Source organism: Elephas maximus, chromosome 19, assembly GCF_024166365.1.
Source record: "Elephas maximus indicus isolate mEleMax1 chromosome 19, mEleMax1 primary haplotype, whole genome shotgun sequence".
Classification (NCBI taxonomy): Eukaryota; Metazoa; Chordata; class Mammalia; order Proboscidea; family Elephantidae; genus Elephas; species Elephas maximus.
In genome coordinates this window covers 54,766,623-54,789,523 of record NC_064837.1, presented here as the reverse complement: position 1 = coordinate 54,789,523, position 22,901 = coordinate 54,766,623, and the positions used below count along the sequence as shown (strand labels likewise).

Here is a 22,901-nt window from a genome sequence, read left to right as displayed (position 1 = left end):
CAGCGTGGTGCCCAGCACGGGGTGAGTGCCACGGGAGTGTTGGCTGTTGTCATGATTCCAGATGGCCACCAAGCCAGCACCTCTCTGCTTCCCTTCGCCCTAGCCTGGCTATGCTCCAAGGGCTCCTGGGCTCAGCGGAGCCACCTTCAGGTCCCCAACATGGTAGATTTGGAGGATGAACCCCCAGCTCTTTGTGAGAAGGGCTTGGGGAAAACCACAGATGTTGGAGTCATGGCACAGTCAAGGACCTGATGACCCTCAGGTAAGTTTACATACCTGGCTAAACAGGAAATGTGCCGAATTTATTAACTGTGTGGCACTCCACTGCCCAGAAGGGGCCCAAAGGTCATCACAGAACTGTTAGGGGTGAAGCAGCTGAGGGCTGGAGCTCTGTGAATTGGCATGTCTACCACAGAGGGCACCTTCACCTCCAGCTGGGTCAGAGGCTCTCGGCAGGAGGCCTGATCGATCCTGGGCCGTGGTTGCTGGGCCACGTACAGGGGCTGTTTCTGAGTTGAGGGATAATCCTGCCGAGCCCAGAGCAAGACTCTCACACAGATCAGAAACTTCTCTTTACCTCACTGACCCCTCACTCCTGTAAGTTACCTGCACATCAGAGTCACTCCCCCTCCCAATCCTTCACCAGGCTTGCTGTCTAAACAGAGCCCTGGGGGAGGGTGGGAAAAGTCCAGAGTCTCTTCACCGTGCCCTTTTGGGTCACCTGGGTTACCAGTATGAACCTACTCTAGGGGAATGATTTTCAGAGGCCCATTTTGGAGGCTGTCTGCCTCCCTGAGGATCCTCAACTCTCACCCACCTTCAGTCCTCTCATGGTGTCTTTTATCTTGGGATTCAGTAGCTTTAACACCCTGCAAATCCAGGATCTGAGCCATATCTCTGGAACTCCAGCTGCTTGGGGACAGAGCCAAGGTGTTCAGGGAGGGAGGGGAAGCGGGGACCACAGACAAGTCCCTGTCCGTCTGTGTCCCACAGAGGTGAGGCCAAGGGTGACAGGAGCCCCTGGGGCTGCTCCTGTTCCAAGGATGGTGTCAGGGGGTTGTCCATTGCCACGACCAGGTGATGCATCCTGGAGGAGGCATTCCTGTGCGTCAGCCTACATTGGTCCAAGTCACCACAGCCTGGGGTCTGGGAGGGGCAAGAAAGAGGCATGCAGTGTGAAGAGCCTCCCAGGCCAGGCTATGGGTTAAGCCACCCCAACTTCAGGGGTGGGGGCTGGCTGGAGGTGTGCCTGCTCCTTCACAGCACAGGGTCCTGTTACCTTTGCCCCAGCTGGGGGTCTGTGGTCACTTTCTGGACTTTGCCGCTGCCCCGTCCAGGCTGCCCTGTCATGGTTCAAGCCATAAAGGGGGACAACAGAAGCCACAGCTGCTCTAGGAGCACAGAGGCCCTGAGCCTGAAGCCACATTGGAACGAGTTGGGGGTGTGGGAAAGCAAGCAGCTACCTCCAGGAAAGCCCCTGGGGGTCCCTCACCTGCTCACCTGTGCAGGAGGCAGATGGCCCTGGGCCAGCCTGGGACCTGGTCTTGGAGTTGCTGAGGTCACAGGAAACAAGGCCAGGTCCTTGGAGGCAGGGGCTCCCAGGATATAGCTGGGGTGGCCCTGTGGCAGAGGCTGCTGAAGGAGCTTCAGGATGTGACTGAGGTCTGAGGCCATGCGGAACTCTAGCCTGCCAGACGGAGCCCCGCAGTCAGGGTCAGGGTCAGGGTCAGGGTGGGGGAGAGCAGTTCAGGGCTTGAGGCCAGCTCTCAGTTTGGGGTTATGGCAGCTTGGGGCCTACTCGAAGCCATTTCCCACTGGGATCTGCAGCCTTTGCCCAAACTCCGCTTAGCATGTCCCTGACTCTGGTAACAACAATGAACAGGCCCCATGCACACATTGTTCAGTCCTCATAGTGACATTTTGACATGGCTATTCTGATTATCCCCATTTCACAAAAGAGCAAACTGAGGCTCCAAGTGGTTAAGTAACTTGCCCATACTCTAGCTGGTGCGCTGCAGAGCCAGAATTTGAACTCAAGACCATCCTGCTCCAAATTCCCACCATCCACAGGCCATGCCCTTTTCCAAGGGCCCATGGAATTTATGTTTCTGCACATGATTGCGGCCCCACCCCCCAAGAAGCCTTCCTTGGCACAGTCTAGGGTTTTCCAAGGGAAGGCACCCAAAGAATTGTCCTTAGTAACATACGGATGGGGAGACCTGCCACTAAATGGGGCCCGCCATGCTAAAAACCACTGGGTACCTGATGATGTCACTGAGCCACCAGGAGGGGGCACCCGTGCCCAGCTAGCTGCTGGGCCCGCCCTCTGCAGCTCCCCCAGCCTAAGCCCTCAGGGCACTCACCTGTTTAGCTGGGCCTGGAGCTGTTCCAGCCTGGAGCCTAGCTCACGAGGCCAACCGTCCGAGCCTCCCTGAGGGTTTCGGGGGCTGTGCCTTGGGGGCACTTGCTGCAGCAACTCAGGCCAGATGCCAGATGTGTCTGAGGTGCTCAGAGATGGGGCTACAACTGCAGGAGGGACGGGGAGTCTGAGCTCCTGTCCCACTGGCCCACAGGATTGTCTGTACTCAACAGAGCCCAGGCTCCTCCTCCTCCCCACCATGGATGCACACCCCGGGAAGGAAGGGAATCTCCTTACCTGGGTACCCTGGAGCCAGAAGTCCTGCCCCCATGGAGGTCTGACTTCCAGGGCCCAAGGGGCTATGGCCCCCGGAGGGGGGCCGGGGCCCCTGTCTGCTCAGGCTGGCTAGGCGGGGGCTTACAGCCCTGGCCTCAGTGCCCAGGAGGCTGCAGCCCAGAGGGTTCCCTGGTGCCTTGGTGTGGAGCCCCATGGCACTGGCCGGTATCCATCCCTGAGGAGAGTGCTCGGCACCCAGCCAGCCCTCGCTCTCATGCTCTGAGGACACAAGCCATCAGTGTTGGGAGCCGGAGCCCAGGAGGGACCCCTTCTCCATTCATGGGGAGGCAGAGGGAAAGGACATAAGCAGGGACAGGAGGCTGGGCAGACACTGGAAGGGGTTGGGGCAGGGACCGGCTTTGCTCACCTGATTGGTTGTCATTGAGGAGGGAGCCTTGGTGGACTTGGCTGCCCAGAGCCTGCTGGGGTGATGACTGGAGACCCCCGTCTGCCTTGTAGGGAACAAAAGCATCAAGGGACAGGTATCAAAGCTGAAGGGGGCCTCTTTTTTCTTTCCCTACCTCCCCATAGGACCCTTGTGATAAATAGATAAGAATGGGTGCCAGGTGGCTGGGCACTGCAGCAATGCCGTGGGCAGCTTCCTGCAGACGCTCTTCTGTGTGGGTGGCAGCCAGGTTGCCAAGGGTTTGGTGACACTGACTTTGTGCTCAGTAGCCATGTGCAGACCCCACAGAGATCTTGGGAGAGGCTGCCTTGAGCAGCAAGATTTGGGGGTATAAGGCAGAGGAGCTATTCTTCCAGCCCTGTCCTTCCCTGAAGACCCAAGTGCCCCTTCCTCTGCATGGGCCAATGGGGGCTTTCCTTGGAGAAGGCTGGGCCTGGAACCCCAATACACTCAGGAGGAGCCTTCAGCAGCACCTTGGCAGCCCACCCTCCTGGCACCATGAAACTTGGGGGCACCTGGGGGCTGCGGAGTTATCAGCCACCAAGATCATGTCCCTCCTATCCAGTGTCCAGCTACTGAGCCACTGGATCCTTACTAGGTGTCTCCTGTGCAGGTGAGGTGGGAAGGGATAACACTGGGGGTGGAGGAGATGAGCAGAGGAGGCAGGGTGGAAGGGCCGTCCACAGCAGGAAAACTCACCTCAGCCCCACCCTCCAGAAGCTGGGCGTGGGCCTGGGCTGGCACAGCCACTCCTCCTGAGGTTGGAGGTTGGGGGTGGGAGGGCATGGGGACAGGGGTGGGCCAGAGGGAGGTACAGAGACGCCCAGTGCTGGGGTCTCAGCCACTGTCCCCCTGCCTGGTGGATCCTCCGCACTAGCTGGTTTCACCCCTCCCCATTCATGAAGCCGCTCCTGACAACCAAAGCCCCCAGCGCACTCCCAGCATCCGTACTGGCTGTCCCACTCTATGGCAACTCTGAGCAGCACAGAAATTTGGTCTCTCCTGTATACCCTTGTGACTTATTTGGTTATTTAACTTATGTGGCTATTTTTCCTGAGTTGTCATGACCTCTTCCACTGACAAGGAGAGACAGTTTTGTCATTGCTTCTTTCCACCCTCTGTACCTGGCATCATGAGCCTCTTGGGGGCAGACACCCTCCATTCCAGCTCGGAACAATGTGCTGGCAAGAGCATGGGCTTTGGAGTTGGACAAACCTGAGCTCACATTTTGGCTCTGCCATTTACTGGCTGTGTAAAAAAAAAAACTTCGGGGCAATTTACTTATCTTCTCTGACCCTCAGTTTCCTCATCTGGAAAATGGAATAATAATATCCATTTGCAAGGCAAGGAGTACCTGAGATAATGTAAAACAAGTCCTTAGCCCAGCGCTTAGTGCCTAGTTGGTACTCAATAAGTGGTAGCTATCATCGTATTTGTTTAGCATGGTGTTGGTCATAGTAGGCACAGAAAAGATAATGGCAAAGAGTGCAGGATAGGGTTTGAGGGAGGGTGATGGTCTGTCAGGTGCAGCTCTCAGCAGGCTGTTGAACATCCCCTGCAGTGCCCTCCAGCCCCAAGTCACCACCTGCCCTGGCCCGCAGGCTCACTCACGTCCCGAAGGTTGAAGGTGACCTCCAGCTTACTCCAGAAGCTGTCCGCGAAGGCAGGGTACATGTCCAGCACCTCCAGCAGGTCTGCCCGCTGGATCTTGTGCAGGTCGCAGTAGGTCAGCGCCCGCACGTCTGCACTGGACTTGCCCGGCTGGGCATGGAGGCTAATGGGCTCCCCGAAGATGTCGTTCTTCCCTGCCAGCCAGAGGGGGCGAGGGTTCCTCCAGGGCCTGGCTCCAAGCTCCCTCCTGAAGACCCTCCCTGAGGGCCCCTTCACCTCAGGGATTCTGCCAGGCTGGGGCCTGGTGCTCAGAATCCAGCTCTGGGGATGAGGATTGGTGTGCTGGCTAGGGATGGGAGGGGTGTGGCCTTCCTCTGTCCTCTGAGCTCCACAGAGATGGGCTCAGAGACCCTCCACCCCTAGCATGTGGGTCCTCTTGCAGTCTCCAGGCCCCTCAGGACCACTCTTTATCAGAATCCCTCCTCCTTTGTCTATGCTCTTTAGCACTGCCCCTACCCCCACCCAGGGGACAGTGGGGAGATAGGGACGCCAAAGGCTCCCTGCTCAACACCCTCCCCCCATCTCTGCTGAATTGTAGGGCACAGTGTAGGGAGCCCTGGGCCAGGAGCACCCAGCTCCCCTGAGGCAGGGCCAGAAGCTTCTGTTTCTTGTGCCCCGTTCCTCATTGTGGGACCAGGTAAGGAGCATGGCCCTGGTGGGGTAGAGTAAAAAAAAAAAATTTACTTTTTTTTTTTTTTATGGCCCTGGTGGGAAGAGCCCGGCAAATCACTCTTTTCTCTGGAGGCCAGTGTCTTCATCTCCAGTGGCATCTGCCCTGTCACATCTGCCTTGCCTGGCCCTCTGGGCTCCTAATAGCAGCAGATGAAGCGATGCTCTGAAAGCACCTTGAATAGCACTGGACTAGGACAATGGGAGGCATTGGGAGGGTGGATGACACTGAGAGACATAGGTGGATACTCAAAGTATTGGGCCCTACTGGTGCCAGGCACTGTGCTGATCACAGGATGTAAACATGGATAAAGCACTGTCCCAGCTGCAAAGAGGCCCCCAAAATCCTGGGAGACAGGCACGTAAGCAACCAACAGCATTACCTATACAGCCTCAGAGCAGGGGAGAACCAAGAGCTGTGGGGTCACAGAGGAGGGAGGGGCTCATTCTGCCAGGGGTGGCTGGGGGTAGGGAGGGCTGGGGGATATTTAACAGAGAAAGTAAAATGGGGGCTGTGCCCAGAGAATTGAAGAGGATTGGGAGCCCAGGGGAGTCCCTGAGTGGTGCAAACAGTTAATGCTGGGCTGCTAATCAAAAGGTTGGAAGTTCTTCATGAACAACTGCCTCCTTTGTCATGAGACTAGAAGAACTGGATGATGGCCAGCTACCATTACCGAACATTTTGATCAAAGATTCTATAGCAGAATCCTGATCACAAGAGGAAAAATGATGAGAGGGGGAGGGACGGAGGGTGGGAGAGGGGTATTCACTAATTAGATAGTAGGTAAGAACTACTTTAGGTGAAGGGAAATACAACACACAATACAGGCGAGGTCAGCACAACTGGACTAAACCAAAAGCAAAGAAGTTTCCTGAATAAACTGAATGTTTCAAAGGCCAGCATAGCAGGGGCGGGGGTTTGCGGACCATGGTTTCAGGGGACATCTAAGTCAATTGGCATAATAAAATCTATTAAGAGAACATTCTGCATCCCAATTTGGAGAGTGGCGTCTGGGGTCTTAAACGCTAGCAAGCACCCATCTAAGACGCATCAATTGGTCTCAACCCACCTGGACCAAAGGAGGATGAAGAACACCAAGGACACAAGAAAATTAAGAGCCCAAGAGACAGAAAGGGCCACATAAACCAGAGACTACATCAGCCTGAGACCAGAAGAACTAGATGGTGCCTGGCTACAACCGATGGCTGCCCTGACAGGGAACACAAGAAAGAATCCCCGAGGGAGCAGTAGAGCAGTGGGACGCAGACCCCAAATTCTCGTAAAAAGACCAGACTTCTCGTAAAAAGACCAGGTCTGACTGAGACTAGAAGGATCCCAGTGGTCATGGCCCCCAGACCTTCTGTTGCCCCAGGACAGGAACCATTCCCAAAGCCAACTCTTCAGACAGGGATTGGACTGGACACTGGGATGGAGAGGGATGCTGGTGAGGAGTGAGCTTCTTGGATCAGGTGGACTCTTGAGACTATGTTGGCATCCCCTGCCTGGAGGGGAGATGAGAGGGTAGAGGGGGTTAGAAGCTGGCGAAATGGACACGAAAAGAAAGAGTGGGGGGGAGGGAGCAGGCTGTCTCATTAGGAAGAGAGCAGTTGGGAGTATGTAGCAAGATGTATAAGTTTTTGTGTGAGAGACTGACTTGATTTGTAAACTTTCACTTAAAGCACAATAAAAATAAAAAAAAAAGGAGGGAAATGTAGAACAGAATTTCAAATACTCGTAGACTTCAGACTTTCTGGAGCCATTACCATGGTGGCTGAAGGAACCCCTGAAACTATTGCCCTGAGATAATCTTTAAACCATAAACCAAAAATATCTCCCAAAGACTTCTTAAAAACCAAACAATAGCTTAAGTAGGAAAAACTCTCTGCCTTGAGCATTATGCTGTCTTATGAACCATCTATATGAAATCGAAGTGACAACAACAACTCAAAGGATTAGATAGGAACCTTAGGGGGCAATGAGTTTAAGTTAATGGGGAGGAACAACTCAGAAAAGGAGGGTGAGAATTATTGCACAACTTGAAGAATGTAATCAATGTCACTGAACTGTACATGCAGAAATGGTTGAATTGGTGTATGTTTTCCTGTGTATATTCTCAACAACAACAAAATAAAAGGTTGGAGGTTTTGGTCCACCCACAGGCATCTCAGAAGAAAGGCCTGAAGATCTACTTCTGAAAAATCAGCCATTGAAAACCTAGGGAGCACAGTTCTACTCTAATACACATGGGGCACCATGAGTTGGACTCAACTGAACAGCAATTTTTTTGTGTGTGTGTGGTGGGGAGCCCAGGCTAAAGGCATTCTGAGCAGAAGAAACAATGTGTGGTCAGTGCTGTATGGTTAGGGCAAGCGGTGGAGAGCCCAGGGCCCGGGGTGCCATGGACCATGATTAATTCGACCTCCTTTCCCCACAGGGAAGTGCAGCCCCTCAGCCTGGCAACAGCGCCCAAGGGGCATGAATAGTTTGCACAGGCAGAGGGATGGGGTGCAGGCCAGGGCATGTCCCCCAGGAGAACAGGACCAAAGATCAGAGGCCGTCAGACCTGGATGGGTCCTCAGCATCGTCCAGCCCAGCCTCCTCACTCAAAGAATTGGGGACAGAGGCCCAGAAAAGGAAGGAACTTGCCAGGGTCACATATGAAACCCAGAAGCTTGAAATCTGGGCAACATTATAAAGTGATGGGTTTCCAGTAAATGCAAGACTATGATCTAATGTCCATTTCCACTGAGGACAAAATGAGAAGATTTCATGTCTGTGACTGAAACTTAAATTGGACCAGCTCCTTAATTATTAATAATAACTATTATCCCTGCCACGTGGATGGCAATTTTAAGGTAGGCTGGGAGGCAGGGGAGGTCTCATCGAGGAGCCCATGCTTGAGTCCAGCCTTGAAGGATGACCAGGGTGGGCCAGGCAGAGGTGCGGGGTGGGGTGCTCCAGGCAGAGTGAACAGCATGTGCAAAGGCATGGAGGTGTGACAGAGACAGATTCGGAGAACTCTAAGTAGTCCCAGTGGCGCAATGATTAAGTTCCCAGCTGCTAACTGAAAGGCTAATTGCTCAATCCCCCCAGTGGTTCTGCAGGAGAAAGACTTAGTGATCTGCACCCATAAAGATTCCAAATCCAGACCAAACCCATTGCATTTGAGTCCATTCCAGCTCATATCGCCCTTACAGCCTAGGAAATCCTATGGTGCAGCTCTGCTCTGTCACATGTGGTCACTATGAGTCAACAATCGAGTCAACAGCACCTAAGTACAACAAGTAGTTTTTGTGGCTGGAGCATGCAGTACCAGGGGGAGGGTGGCAGGACTGAAGGTGGCCATGCATAGAGGTTTACATTTTCTCCCATGGGCCCTAGGAAACCATGGAAGGATTTCGAGTCAAAGAGGAGTGTGCACAGACGTGAAATCCAGGTCACTGGCAGAAGGTGGAAGATGGAGCATAGCAGGTAGACCAGATGCAGGGATGCTGGACAGGAGCTCCTGACACTGACCAGGCAGGGGCATGGTGAGGGCTGGATTGGGCAGGGACAAGGACACAGAAGTGTGGGGCAGAGACATATTAATGAGGGAACAGGCAGGGCTTTGTGACTGGATGGTGGGGGTGGGGCAGTAAGAGAGAGGGAGAGGAAGGCCCCCTTGGTTGACAGCGGATGGTTCACAGTGATGCAGACACCAAAGGAGCTTGTTTTGCGGGAAGATTGCAGGTTGGGATATGTTGAGTTTGTTCTGCCTATGGAATATAAGGGTGGCCATGCCCAGGAAGGAATGGAATATTCCAGCCTGACACAGAGGAGACACTGGGGCCAGGACAGAGCTTTGGGGGTTCTAGTGGTACAGGTGGAGGCTGAGGCTGAGGAAGCAAGGAGCTGGCCCAGGTGACATGTAAGGTAAGGAGAGAGCAGAGTGGACAGGGGGCTGTGGAGACCAAGGGAGGCCAAGGCTCAAGTTGGGGTAGGGTACAGCACAGAGGACCCTGTGAGGCTCAGAGAGACGAAGCAACATGTCCAAGGACACACAGCTGGGAAGCAGCAAAGGCTACATGTGACCTAAATCTGTCTGGCCCCTGCCCAGTGCTCATATCCTTCCTCCAAAGTGTCCAGTTGTCCCTGCAGCTGCACTGAATGTGACTGGGGCATCCAGGCTGGGCACTACCCTCCACCCAAGACAGATCATTGGCCTGTCACTCTGAGGTCCCCAAGAGTGGGAGGTAGGAGCCTGCCTGGGCTTCTGAGTCAGATACATGGCCCTGGAATCCCTGCTTGGCCACTTACCAGCATGACCTCTCTGAGCCTCGACTTCCCTATCAGGGGAATGGGACCTATGACAGAGCGTTGTTTTAAGGATTCAGAGAGCCGGGTATAAAGTTCTCCGCTTAGTGCTCGGCACGTGACAGCATTAGAAACGGGGTCGCCCAGGCAAGGTCCCTCACCCCACCCACCTAAGATGGCGACAACCACGTCGTCCCGCAAGATCTCGATGGAGCCGCGGGAGATGAAGTAGAGCGTGGAGAGCACGTCGCCCAGGTGCACCAGCGTGTCCCCAGGCGGCGCGTGCGTCGTCTTGAACTTGATGGCGAGCGCGCGCAGGCAGCCCTTGCTGGCGCCGCGGAAGGCCGGGCAGTGCTGCAGCAGCGCGCGGTGCAGGTGCAGGCAGATGTCGGCCTGCAGGCACTCGGGGAAGCCCTTCAGCACCTGCGAGGCGGGCGGGCAGGTCCAGCTGGCGCCGCCGTGGCGGGGCAGCGGGGCAGGGAGCTCGGGGGCCGTCCTGCGCCCGCGGGATCTTGACCTCCCCGGGACCGGAGCTGGGTCGCTCGTCCCTCCCAGGCAGGGCACGGGGGCTCACCGCGTTCATGTCGATGCCGTTGGTGTAGGACCAGGCGTGCTGGAAGTACTCTTCGAGGCGCTGCCGCAGCGGGTTGGGGATCTGATGGAAGCGGATGAACTCCTTGACGCGCAGCATCTGCGTGTGGTAGCGCGCGGTGCCCGAGTACAGGCGCTGGATGATGGCCGACACATTGCCGAAGATGCTGGCGTACATGAGGGCTGGGGGCGGGAAGGGGGAGGGGAATGAGCTCCAGCCGCGTCCTCCTGCGTCCCCAACCCCGGGGCCTGCTCCAGGCCTCTCTTCCTGGGAGCTGGCAGCCTCCTGGTCAGGGACCCCTCTGTTCAGGCGGTCAGAGGTGGCCCAGAACAGTACCAGACCCATGGGGGACAAAGTCTCCTGGGGCTTTCTGCCCTCCTCCCTCTGCCCCCTGTTTCTAGAATGGCACCTTCCTGGGTTCAGAGGCCAAACTCCTGAGAAGAAAGAACTAGGGTGGTGAACTATTTTTGTTCAGATTTGTTTTCTTCTTCAAGTCGTAAAAGCACAATAAAGGGACAACTCTGGGTCTCTTGTTTTCACCATTTCTTTTTCTGTGCTGTTTTCGTTCTTCTGGGGTTTCACATCTCTAAATACTCCGAACATAACAACTTAGTCTATGTGTAAAATTCCACACTGCCTTGCGTGTTTTTAAACCAGGTGTCTTGGAAGGCAGGCAACAGAGTGCAGGGACTGAGAGTACAACTAGCCCCTGGAGTTGGCCACCTGGGCTGGAACTGGGACCCTAAGTCTCCTGGGTGCGTAAACCTCTGGTGAGTTAGGACGTTGGTTCCCTGATCTGTAAACTGGGACTCATAATACAGCCCTCATGGGGTTGTGATAGGAATAAAATGTAGGCCTTTATAAAGCACTTGGAAACCCCGGTGGTGCAGTGGTTAAGAGCTACGGCTACTAATCAAAAGGCCGGCAGTTCGAATCCATCAGGCACTCCTTGGAAATCCTATAGGGTAGTTCTACTCTGTCCTATACGGTCGCTATGAGTTGGAATCAACTTGATGACAATGAGTATAAACCACTTAGCAGAGTGTCTGGCAGGGCTGACTTCATGGGTCTATGACCTGTGCAGTCACACAGGGCCCCTCACTCAGAAGAGCCCTGTGCTTGGTTGAATGCTCTGCTGTCACTGTCTTGAACATTTTTAATAACTTTTTAACACGGGCCCCACATTTTCATTTTACACTGTGTCGTGTACCATAGAATCAATTCCGACTCTTTTGCACTGGACCTTACAAATTATGTGCTGGTTCTGGCGCCTGGCATATAGCAAAGGCTGTATACATATTACATTCCATGTATAATGGGTGTACTCACATGAACACATTCATTGTGCTGCATGGAGAATCAGTGTACCACATACATTGTTCCCGTATGTTACGTTATATCCTTTACCCCTTTACCAGTTGCTTCCGGTGAATTCCAACTCATGGCAAATCCCATGTGTGTCTGAGTAGAACTATGCTCCATAGTGTTTCCAAGGACTGATTTTTTGGAATTAGATTGCCAGGCCTTTTTTCTGAGGTCCCTCTGGGTAGACATGGACCTCCAACCTTTCAGTTAACAGCCAAACATGCTAACCATTTATAAAAATATATATATATATATACTCCTAAATCCCATTACAATATTAAAAAAGAAAATCCCATGGGTAAGACCCATGGCACACATGTCATGAGGTGGCACTCACAGCCGATGAGCATGACGCAGATGGAGAAGACCTTCTCAGAGTTGGTATTGGGCGAGACATTACCAAAGCCCACACTGGTGAGGCTGCTGAAGGTGAAGTAGAGGGCCGTGACATACTTGTCCTGGACCGAGGGGCCCGAGGCTGGGTCGCTGCGGTTGTAGTGCTTGCCGAGCTGGATGCCCAGGCTGTCCAGCCAGCCGATGTTGGGCTTCAGGTAGGGCCGCTCCACATTGCCGATGGCGTACCAGATACAGGCCAGCCAGTGCGCAATGAGTGCGAAGGTGCACATGAGCAGGAAGAGCACAGCCGCCCCGTACTCAGAGTAGCGGTCCAGTTTCCGCGCCACGCGCACCAGCCGCAGCAGCCGCGCTGTCTTCAGCAGTCCAATCAGGGTTGTGGTCTGGAGGGGCAGGGAGGGGCTGGGGGTCAGCCCTTGATAAGGGTGTGCTCAGGCCAGCGTTTATTCACTTGTGCATACAGTCACACAGTCATTCAACAGACACTGGTGGAGACCCTGCTCTGGGCCAGGTACTTGGCAGTGGGGCCCAGTGCAGGACCTTAAGGAGCTCTCAGCCTAAAGCTCAGAAAAGGGCTATGGTTGCTAGGCCAGAAGTCTGGTGGGAGCATGGCAGAAGAAGGGTCAGGTCTGCAGGGGCAGGTCAGAAGAGGCTTCAGAGAGGAGGGCACGCTCTCTGCAGGGAGACATAGGGAGAGGCAGCAGCAGAAGCAAAGGCGTGCAGGTATGAGAAGCCAGGTGGTTTGCTGCAGTCTGGGGCACAGAGTGGAAGATGGGGAAGCAGTGAAACATGAGCCTGGGAAGGTGGGCAGGGGCCATACCTCTGGGCCCCCGGGTCCAGAAAGAGCTTGGGGAGCCACTGAAGGTTCTGTGGTGGGGGGGGAGTGACAGGGGCAGAGATAAGTGATCTGGATCTGAAACTCCCCCTGGCTGCTGTGTGGGGGAACCAAGGTTGAGGGTGTGGCATCAGGGCAGGAGGTGGTAAGAAGGCCACTCAGTGTCCAGGTAGGAGCGGTGAGGTTGAGGGCAGGGAGGAAGACTTGGGGGTGGGGTGGGGTGAGGAGCAGAGAAGGCAGGGTCCATTGGAAGATCAGTAGAGTTGACTTGAATGGAAAGCTGAACCCGAGAAGGTGGGGCAGGAGGACATGGGACTGGAAACTATGAGAAGAGCATGAAAATGCCTCACGTCAGTTATGGGAAGTGGAATGGGTACAGAGGAGAGGCTGGGGGCAAGAACAGCACGTTCGGATTAGAAGTCAGCATCAGGGGCTGGGACTGCAGGAGTGCCCGTCCCAGGAGGGGCAGAGATCTGAGGCAGAGAGCTGCCTGCTAGGGGTCTGCACCTCCCACCAGGGCCTGTTCTGAGAGACGAGCAGAGGGATGGAACCCAGGTCTGGAGGCACAGCATCGCCCGGCCTTTCTCCAGGGCTAAGATGAGACAGGTGTGGTGGTCTGAGTCTCCCCTTCTGCCTCCACTTGCTTTGGCAAAGGTGCCAAGTGCCTGTTACTCTCTGCACCCAAGGAGGCCTTGAGGCTTGGGCCCAGGGGACGGCCATGCCAGCTCACCTCATCAGAGCCGGTGCGGAAGATAAGCAGGTCGAAGGGGATGGCGGCCACCATGTCGATAAGGAACCAGCCCTTGAAGTAGTGGATGGCGATGCGGCGGGGGTGGCTGACCACCTCGTCATTGGTGTTGACATAGGTGGTGCGGAAGTTGATAACTATGTCCACGACGAACATAATATCCACAATAAGGTCCACCATGGTGAGCGGACTGCAGGTGTAGCCGCAGTCCCCGCGCTGGGACTCGTCCTGGTCACTGAGCAGGAAGGCGGCTGAGTAGGGCGTGAAGACAGCTGTGTAGATGACCAGCAGCAGGATGAGCCAGTCCCACACGGCCTTGAAGGGGCTGTAGTGCAGGATGGTCCCGCGGTGGATGCGTGGTGCCTGCAGCTTGTACTCTGGCAGCACATCGGCGCCCAGGGATAGGACCTGGGGGTGGGTGCCATGGGTGGTCAGTGGGGGCAGCCACCACTGGGAAGAGTGAGGAGGTAGGGGCGAGGCAGATGAAGGAGGCAGCAGGAGAAGGTGGAAAACAAGGGCTCTGAAGGGCAGAGGGGATGAGGTAAAGACGGGAGGCCTGAGGAGGCAAGTTCATAAGAAGATGTGTAGGGAGGAAGGACAGAGAGAGGCGGTAGAAGCCAGGAGGTGGGGTGCAGCTCTGTCCCACAGTGACTCCAGGTTGGAGCTCACAAGCTCCCTCAGGAACAGGCCACTGTGGAGACAGGGCTGGGCGAAGGGAGTGGGGAGGGCAAGGGAGGGCCAGGCCCAGGGCTGGCTGTGAGCATGTTCCAGAGAAGAGCCCAGATTGAGACTGAGGGGGTGGCTGGGTGGGCCTAGCCTCTCTGGAGGGCTTGGAAGGCTCCTTGTGGTCAGGGTTCCTGATGGGCACAGGTCACCCCCAGAATAACCTCTTCATTCCTAAGGGCCCTGAGGAGCCTGAACCAGTGAGGGCCCTCCCTGGAGCAACTCCCAGAACCTTCCATGGAAAGAGTCAAATTTGAGGGCATATAGCCAGTCTGGGCCTTTGATGGGTCCTGGGTGTCAGGAAAACTCAACTACTTCACATATGTCCAAGGGGATTTGTATCAGTACATTCAGCTGAGTACCCTTCCACCTCAGCCCCTGCCTCAGAGGATCCCAACATAGGATTTCCAGACCCAGCCCAACATGCCCAGGCTCTGCCCAGCTGCCAATGCAGAAAACAGCCAGGGCATTAAGAAAGGCATGGGGTTTGAATCCCAGCTCTGCCATTTGCTATGTGTGTGCCTTTGGGCAAATTGTAACCTCTGTGTGGCTCAGTTCCCTCATCTGCAAAATGGGATAACAAAGGATAGCAAACTTCATTGCCATTGTTGTGATTAAATGAGATGATGAATCTAGATAGCTCGTGGTTAATCTGTATGGTAATTCCTCTTCCCATCCTTCTGCTTCCTCATCTTGCATCAGACACTGCCCAAACAAGGCTGGGGTCTGAGGGGCATCCCACTGACCACACTCCTGCCAGGATGGGGCCCAATGGGCAGTCCTGGTTTAAACAACTCTGCAATGTAAGGCTCTGATCTTGCAAACCAGGTAAATTTGCAGATGGGGTCACAACAAGGAAGACCCACTAAAGGATTGTTTTCAACCAGGAGGTCCATGGTCTGACATCCCAACCCAGGCAGAGGCCACAGTTGTCTTCTCTCTGTGGTGATGTCCTACTCAGCCTTCAGGCCTGGAAAGCCCTCCCTGATCTGAAGACTTGGTGCCTCTTTTCCGATTTTCTTCCTGCCCCTGACCACAGTCATTTTACTCATGGGAATCAGTCTGGATATTGGACTTTCCCCTGGCCTCTAGGGGGCTGGACCAGCTGGATCCCTCTGCTAGCTGAGGCCCCAGAGGAGCCCGAGCCCAGGGACTGGGAGGGGACTAATCCTGGAGCCCTACCACAGCCCCAAATGCCCTGCCCTGCTGTCTGCACCTGGGTAACCTTCTCGGTGACATTCTGGGTCCGCTCCACCACTTTGTGGGGTGCAATGATCTCGATCTCGGTGGTGGATCCTGAGCGGTGTTTTTCCAGGTTGAACTCCACGAAGTTGAGTGTGAACTGCGGGATCTGGCTGATGGTCCTGTACTTGACTCTGCCCGTGCCAGGCCCCTGTCCACCCGGCCTGCTTTGAGAGCCCTCTGAAACCAGGCCAGGGTCAGAGCGGCCAGGGCCAGGGAACCAAATGTTCTGCCTGGTGCCCCCCACTGGCCCCCCCCCCACCACCTGCACACCACCTCACCGGAGCCCAGGAAGCTCTGGGACAGCAGGCGCTGGGACAGGCTGTGGCTCCTGCTCTTGGCCAGGAGCTGGGCCAGGTCTTCAAAGTTAAGGATGAACATGATGACAGCCCCGTCCTCGTTCTTCACGGGCACCACATCCACCAGGCACCGGAAGCTGGAGGCTGCAAACATGTTAGGGGGGCGATCACTGAAAGGGTCCCCTCCTGCAGTGGTCTGGCCAGGGGCAGTCGGTGGGGGGAGGGAAGGTTGGGGTAAGGTCAGGTGAAGGGCAGCCATGGGGGTGAGGAGGCCTGGGCAGTGACCAGGGCTGTTGGCAACAGTGTGTGAGGCTGCCCAGTAGGTGCCCCACCCACAGGGCAGAGGTGGAAGAGCAGCTAAGCTGCTCATTAGAAGATAATGCAGCTTCAGGTCCAAGTCCACATTCACTCAGGGCTTAGCCTCGAGGCTTGCTTCTGCTATAATTAAAGCCGAGCAGATGGGGTGGATTAACAGAGCGGAGGGCAAAGGCAGGCATGTTCCCCCCATAGCTCAGAGCTAGCCCTGCGCTCAGCCCCTAGGTTCTTACCCCACAAAGTCCCCTGCATGCCTGACGCTGGAGGGACCACATGGAGAATACACTGTGTGCTGAGCACCAAGCCAGTTTGCACATTAGGCCTCAAGGGACCCTGGGGGCAGGCAGAGACACCCATTCTATAGATGAGTCTGAGGCTCTTAGGAGCTGACTTGTTGAGCTGGGAGCGGACACAGAGCCTAGGCTGGAGGGGGAACCCTGGGCTCTCACACACAATGACTTGGAGCGGCAAGGGACAGGTCTGGAAGCTAAGGGTGCTGGAGTGACAGCCAGGCTGCTGCTTGGGCCCTGGGAGGGACCTGGGGTCCAAGGCAGAGGCTGTAGGACTCAGGGTTGGGGATCAGGATGGGCAGGACAGTGGCCTGGGATCTGGAGAGGGAGGAAGGAGGCTGCTAGGGGGCAGGACAGCCCCTCCCACTGCTCTCCCCCTTCTCCATGTGGCCCAGCCCCAGCTGTACCACCCCCCTTCCCCATCCACCTCTGAGGCCACAGCCTCCGCCCTCTCTCCCTGCACCAGAGTCCCACCCCTTATGAGCTAAAACTGCAACATACCCTCAGAGCCCAGCCTGTGAGTGCCAGGTCCCTGCCTAGGACTGGGTGGGTGGGTGCCCTGTGAGCCCCTTCTTCACGGTATGGGGGTCCCATGCCTCCCATCTCAAGCCCTGGTAGGGGTCAAGCCAAAAAGGCAAGAGCCTAAGGAGCAGGGGCCTCAGTGAGCATGCAAATCGGATGGCAGGGCCCTCAGGGCAGGTTTGGGTCTGTCTCATTTGGCAGTGTCCCAGCACCTGTCCCAGGTGTGTTTGTTGATTAATTGAATGAAAGACAGCTTTGTAAATAAGCTGAGGCACATAATACTCCAGCAGGGGGAGAATTGCTACTTTGGGGACCACTATTACTTTTCCCCAGATTCTCCATTTAATGCTCTCAGCCCCTCCTCATAGCCATCAGTGCCGGGGTGCAGCTAAGCCGCCCCCACCCTCCTTCCCACTCTCCTACCCAGGAGCAGGAATCTCCTGGATCAGATTCCCGGACTCCCAGGCACCAGACAGCCATCTGCCAGCTGCTGCATTGGGCCCCGGGGGAGACATCCACACCGAGCAAGGAGGGGCTGCTGCCTGGCTTGACCTATTCCTGGGCTCCATTGGGGTGGGGGGGTGGCTTTACTCACTCTTACCAGGGAGCATTGCAAAGCTTGGGCACCAGGACCTAGCAAGGACGCCTCCTTGGCCAGTGGCCTGTGACACTGCCCCCTGGCCAGACACTATCCTCCATCTCTCTGGCCCTGCAGAGAATGGCCTGGCAGGAGGCAGGGGAAAGCAGGGCTGGGCAGAGGGGCAGGGACTGCGGGCTCTCTATGCTGCTGGGGGCTGCCAAGCCTGGTCTTAGAGTAGCTGTATCCATCCACTGATTCTACTGCTGGAAAACTGAGGATGGCAGTGGACCAAACACCAGCCCATCACAGAGGTGAGGGTTGGCAAAGGAGAAAGTATGTGGCCCTCATGGCCATCCTTGCTGCCTGTTGGGTGGGCAGAGAGAGGCAGTAAGACTTTGGAAGCAAGTCCAGAGCATTCTTTCCCCAGCTCCCTAGTCGTCCTTACCCATCATGGCTCAGAGCCCCATAATTGTGTCCAGGTGGCCAGAAGTCAGTGAGTGTGGCACTCTAGGTTGTTCCCAGGAGTGGCCATGTCTGGTCTCTGCTCCCTTCTCTCTTCTGGGGGCTCCTCCTGATTCTCTACTTCTCTGACCAAAGGCAGCAAGTTTGTCTGCCCCCTGGGATACCCCACTTCTCTCTGCTCCTCTCTCCCTCTCAAATGTGTTTCTTCCTTTTCTCATGGCTTACTCCTCCCCGCCCCCACCTCCCCCACCCTGCCCTCCCTGCTCTGGCTCTCACACCCTCCTCTACACAGCCTCCATGTTGTCCTTCCTGTGTCTTTATGCACACCTCTCCAGCATTGTGCTGAACCTCAGGGAGGAGATGGTGCTACAAAAAGCTGCCACCAAGAGGATGGATACTCTAAACCATCTCCCAACGTGGTCTTCCCGGCATTCTTGGGTGAGTATGCAGAAATCAAAGAGTGGGGGCAGACAGTAGCCCCTGGCCTCAGCCCTTGCCTCTGGAGCTGAGGACTGGAAGCCCCAGGCCTCCTCCAGTCTGGCTTAGGGCAATCCCTGGTTTGGGATCGTAAGAGAAGACAACCCAGTGAGGCAAGCAGGGCTGGGCCTGTCTGGCAGGAACCCAGTGGGCGTGGGAGTAAGGGTGGGAGGATCTGAGTACTCTTTAGCCCTCCCTCCACTCTCTCACTGGTTTAGTCCTGGGCCCGTGCCCGTTCCTCCTTATCTCTCTGTTAGGTTCCTGCTTTTCCTAGAAAAGGCAAGGAGAGCGAAAACCAGTTTCTCAGGGGTCTCTGAGCCCTGTCTCATGGGGTGACTTTTGCCAAGTGTCCTGGGCTCCCTGAACCTAGCTTTATGCAGCTATACAACATGGAGACATATGGACACAGACCTACTACTCTGACTTGGAGAATTGCCAATGGATTACCCCTTTAGAGGAAAAGACGATTATAAAAAAATCAGCTAGAGTTCTGTTCAGGACCCCTTCCTAGCTCTTTAGAGTCAGTGGTGGGGAGAGAAGGTATTGATTTGAGGCTAGAAGAAATCACCATGGAGTTACTCCTCAGTAGGACTATAAGATGTATATAAACCCAGAACCCAGTGACAAGAGTCGATTTTGACTCATAGCAACCCTATATATAAGATGTATGTAAACATGATTAAAAAAACAAAGGATCATGTGGTCAGAGTGGGGCATAAGGTGAACATAAGTTACCTGAGCACTACATCCTTCCCTTAGAGTAATGGGACACCAGCAGGGTTCTAAAGGCTTGAGTCGTGACCTTAGGGGGCCAACGCCCAGCCTTGACCTGTGCCCCCTGCTCAGGCACATGCAGCGTGCTGAAGGGACCCCCCCCCCCAAGGATCCCCAACCTGACATCCCTAGGAGTCTGGGTTTAGCCTTACCCCTCTGGGGCCCAGGAAGAGCTCTGGGGCCAAGGACAGTGACAGAGAGGACCTGTTGTCCCCCTCATTTCCTGCTGTCCCATCCTGTTCCCCTGGAACCCCTTTTCACTCCACTGACTGTCACCTCCTCATTGCCATGATAGGAGGAGGTGAGGTCACAGCTTTTAAAAATATTCCGACTTCATTAACCCTGTGGCTGCTGCCAAGCTAAACCAGATTCTTCCTAATCCCCTAATCACTGTCCCTGCCGGCTGCACTCTCCACCTCCTACTCACTTGGGTGGCAGCAGTCGGGCCAGTCCTGGTCATGGCAACAGCCAGGACCTGCCCAAGAAGTGCCCCAAGGGCCTGTGAACCCACACACATACATGCTCACATACATGTTCATGTTCACAGAGACCATACACACACACACCAGGCTCCTGGAACCCAGGCTCTCAGTACCCCTCCCCTCCCAACCCAAAGGAGCCTGCCCTCTATCTGCACAGGTTGCCCTTATGCCTGCCTTCCCTGGTGGGGATGGGGAGGTCCCTCTTCTGGGGGCTTCCTTCTCCAAAAGTTGCGCCTCCAAGACAGAGGCAGTGGGGGTCCTTTCTTCTCTCTTGGGCTTACTTAGAACAGACATCACCGAAGGAGGAATCCAGAAACTTGGGTTCCAGTGCCAGCTTGGACTCTAGCAGTGGGACCTTGGGCAAGTCCATTTTCCTTCGGCCTCCACTTTCTCATCCATGAAATGAAGGCATTTATCTAAGCCAGTGGTTCCTAAATGTGGCAGAATATCAGAACCACCAGAAAGATTTTTTCCAAATACACCTGGTTGGGCCTCATCTCACACCTTGAGTTAGTCTCTGGGGAAGGTGTGTTTTGGAAAATATGCCCCAGGTAATTCTGATGCAGAACTAGGTTTGGGGGCCATTGATCTCGATGATTTCAAAGGGACTTTCAGGCATTGATCCTATTTCTCACCCATATACCACCCTGCCCCTGTCCAGTGGGAACCCTGAGGTCTTGGGGGAAGGGTCTCATGGGGCTGCTGAACTCTGTCCTCAGCCCCTGCCCTATGAGGGGTCCTACTGCTTCTGTTCTGCTTGCAGTGAGCTTGTGCTGGCAGTAACAACACAATCTCCCTCTGGATGAGCCTGCAGGTTGGGACAAACACAGACCCCATCTCCCCAAGGAGCTGGGGCTGGGTTTGCCAGACCAGCCTCTGTTTCCTAACCAGCAGCCCCAACGCCTTGCCTGGCCACAGAAGCCTTGAGGGGATGACTCCTCCCCTAATCCTCAGAGCAGACAGGGAGAAGGGAAGGTTAATTTCCATCCCAGCTGCCTGACAGCTGGGGCTGACAGTGACAGAGTGGGCAGCAGGAGACTGGGGACATGGGGGAGGGATGAGAGAATGAGAGGCCCTGCCCCAGACCAGGACCAGTCACTCGGTAGCTTTCTGGAATCCAGCCTGTAGAAAGCATGGCATCCAGGGCCCATCACTTTACTTTACGGATGAGGAAACTGAGGCCCAGCATGAGGAGGGGCTTTGTTTAGGCCTTTTGGTCCCTGGGTCTGTGCCCTCCCCAAGGCCACCCTGGCTGGACAAGACAGGGTCCAGCCTGCCCTACAGAACCTCATGCAGAGGGTGCCTCACCATCCTTGCGGTAGTAGAGGATATCCACCTTGCACTCCTCGGCCCCCAGCAGGGCCTGTGCCAGGCGGGACATGGCACTGCGCGGGGTGTTAGGGCCTGTGAGGAAGTCGCAGGTGCACGGCCGCTGCATCACCTCCACGCGGGAATAGCCAAAGAGTTCACAGAAGCCGTCATTGCAGTAAATGATGGCGCAGTTCTCCATCTGAGCATTGGCAATCAGGAACTTACGACCTGAGGTGGAGGGTGGGGTGGAAGGATGATGGCAGCCAGTGTTGGGGGTCAGGGAGGTAAAGATCTTGGGGAGTTTTAGGAGTAGTGAGGGGGAATCTGGTTGGGGGGCAGAGCAGTAACCAGAATGGGAGAAGGCAGAGGGTGGGAACAGCAAGGAGGCTAGGGTCATAGAAGAAGGTCATGGGGACACCTGGGGGTAATGAGGGAAGCCTTTAGGAGGGGGAGCAGGACAGGGACCTAAGAAGGGGGAGAGGAGAAGTCCTCAGGTCTGGGGATTGTGGGAAGGAAGACCAGGGTGATCAGGATCAGTAAGGCAGGGTGAGAGAAGGTTCAAGGCCTTCAGGAAGCAGTGAGGAGGGAGTGATGTGACCAGGTGGATGGGGACCAGGCCTGGTGAGAGCTCCTGGGAAGACCAGGTGGCCAGGGACATGGGGAGAAAAGGAAGGAGTCAAGGAAACCTCTGGCTTGGGGCACCAGGAGGCACCTGGAGTGGGGGAGAGGGGCTGCAGCTCTGCTCCTCCTGTTCCAGGCTGGGACAAGGAGATGGCGTTTGAGGTAAGTGGGGCCCGCTGGAGGAGAAGGTGTTTGGGGACATCGAAGAATTTCCTCATCCAGCATCTGGGAAGCCCCCCCGCCCCAATTCGAAGTTTGGAAAGGGGTCCAGCCCCTCCTAACACCCTCCCAGTACTCGAGATCGTGCCCCCATCCCAACAAACATACTCACTCTGCCCCTCGAATTTGCGGATGATGGTGTCCAGGTAAGTGTTTTGGGGCGCGACGTGACCTCTGCGGACCGGCATCCTTCGGCGGCGGTCCCTGCCCGGGTCCACCAGGGGCCCGGCTCCCCGCGTCTCCTCCTGTCCTCAGGCTCGGCGGAGTCCGGCTCTGGGTGGGCGCCGCCCCAGGGGAGGGCCGCCGGGCTCCGTGCCCCGCCCGCCTGCCTTGGCCCTCCCCGCCCTCCCCGGTCCGCCGCTCGCCGCACCTCCTCCCAACCTAGCCCGCCCGGGAACTGTCCGCGCCACGGTGCTGAAACAAGAGGTGTGGGCGGCGGCGGCGGCGGCTGCGGGGAGGCCGGGCGGGGTGGGGGCAACTTCTCCTGGACTGGACCGGGCAGGGGCGGGTCCTGACTCCTAGGGGGCGGGGCGGTGGTCCTGGGCCTGGAATGAGGCAGGGCTTCTCTGAGAAGCTTCCGCTTTTGTCCCAAAGGCTGGCCTCAGCCCCTCATGACCCCTCCCCAAGCAGGGGAGCAGGCGGGCAGAAGGGGCTGTTGGGGAGACTCAGGTCTTTTGCTCTCTCCGATTCTGACTGCTGGGCCCATTAGGCCTCCTGCCCGCCCTTGCGGAGTGCCCTCCAGCTGAACCCCAGTGCCCACACAATGCTCCCTCCAGGGAAGATGGGGAAGGAGTACACGTGAAGGCATGTAAGAAATATGCAATAAAATGCCTTCACCAGAAGCCTGAGAGCTCTTAGCATAGCCAGGCCTGCTTGAAAGGAAAACAGATTTAAAACCACCTGTTAGCGAGTGACCACTGAAAAAAGTGGCTGAGCGATGATTGAACATGAGCAC

At 55.8% G+C, this 22,901-nt stretch overlaps 1 protein-coding gene across 3 annotated transcripts; it reads right to left on the bottom strand.

Annotated features, from left to right (window-relative positions):
- Positions 1-572: 572 nt before the first annotated feature.
- On the bottom strand, positions 573-22,134 carry KCNH6 (potassium voltage-gated channel subfamily H member 6). Of its 3 annotated transcripts, none has more exons than XM_049859944.1 (14): positions 22,059-22,134; positions 21,104-21,334; positions 15,876-16,037; positions 15,569-15,774; positions 13,612-14,037; positions 12,030-12,429; positions 10,310-10,509; positions 9,906-10,158; positions 4,713-4,906; positions 3,050-3,147; positions 2,657-2,751; positions 2,364-2,526; positions 1,501-1,687; positions 573-1,146 (listed from the first exon to the last, which is right to left on the bottom strand). In XM_049859944.1, exons 1-14 carry the CDS (start codon positions 22,132-22,134, stop codon positions 862-864), a joined length of 2,976 nt encoding a protein of 991 aa, XP_049715901.1. In that variant the 3' UTR covers positions 573-861. The 3 variants fall into 3 exon arrangements, with proteins under 3 accessions (XP_049715901.1, XP_049715903.1, XP_049715902.1); XM_049859946.1 differs by lacking the exon at positions 2,657-2,751 and having other exon boundaries at positions 3,063-3,147; positions 12,030-12,115; positions 12,275-12,429; XM_049859945.1 differs by lacking the exon at positions 2,657-2,751 and having other exon boundaries at positions 3,063-3,147.
- Between the last annotated feature and the right edge of the window lie 767 nt (positions 22,135-22,901).

Excerpts from the sequence above, each read along its gene's own strand:
- KCNH6 (XM_049859944.1), bottom strand. The coding sequence starts at position 22,134 with ATGCCGGTCCGCAGAGGTCACGTCGCGCCCCAAAACACTTACCTGGAC. Across the intron at positions 14,038-15,568 it reads TCACCGAGAAGGTTACCCAG|GTCCTATCCCTGGGCGCCGA; the intron begins GTGCAGACAGCA and ends ACCCACCCCCAG. Across the intron at positions 2,752-3,049 it reads CAATCAGGTGAGCAAAGCCG|ACAGGGGCCCCGGCCCCCCT; the intron begins GTCCCTGCCCCA and ends CAGCCTGAGCAG.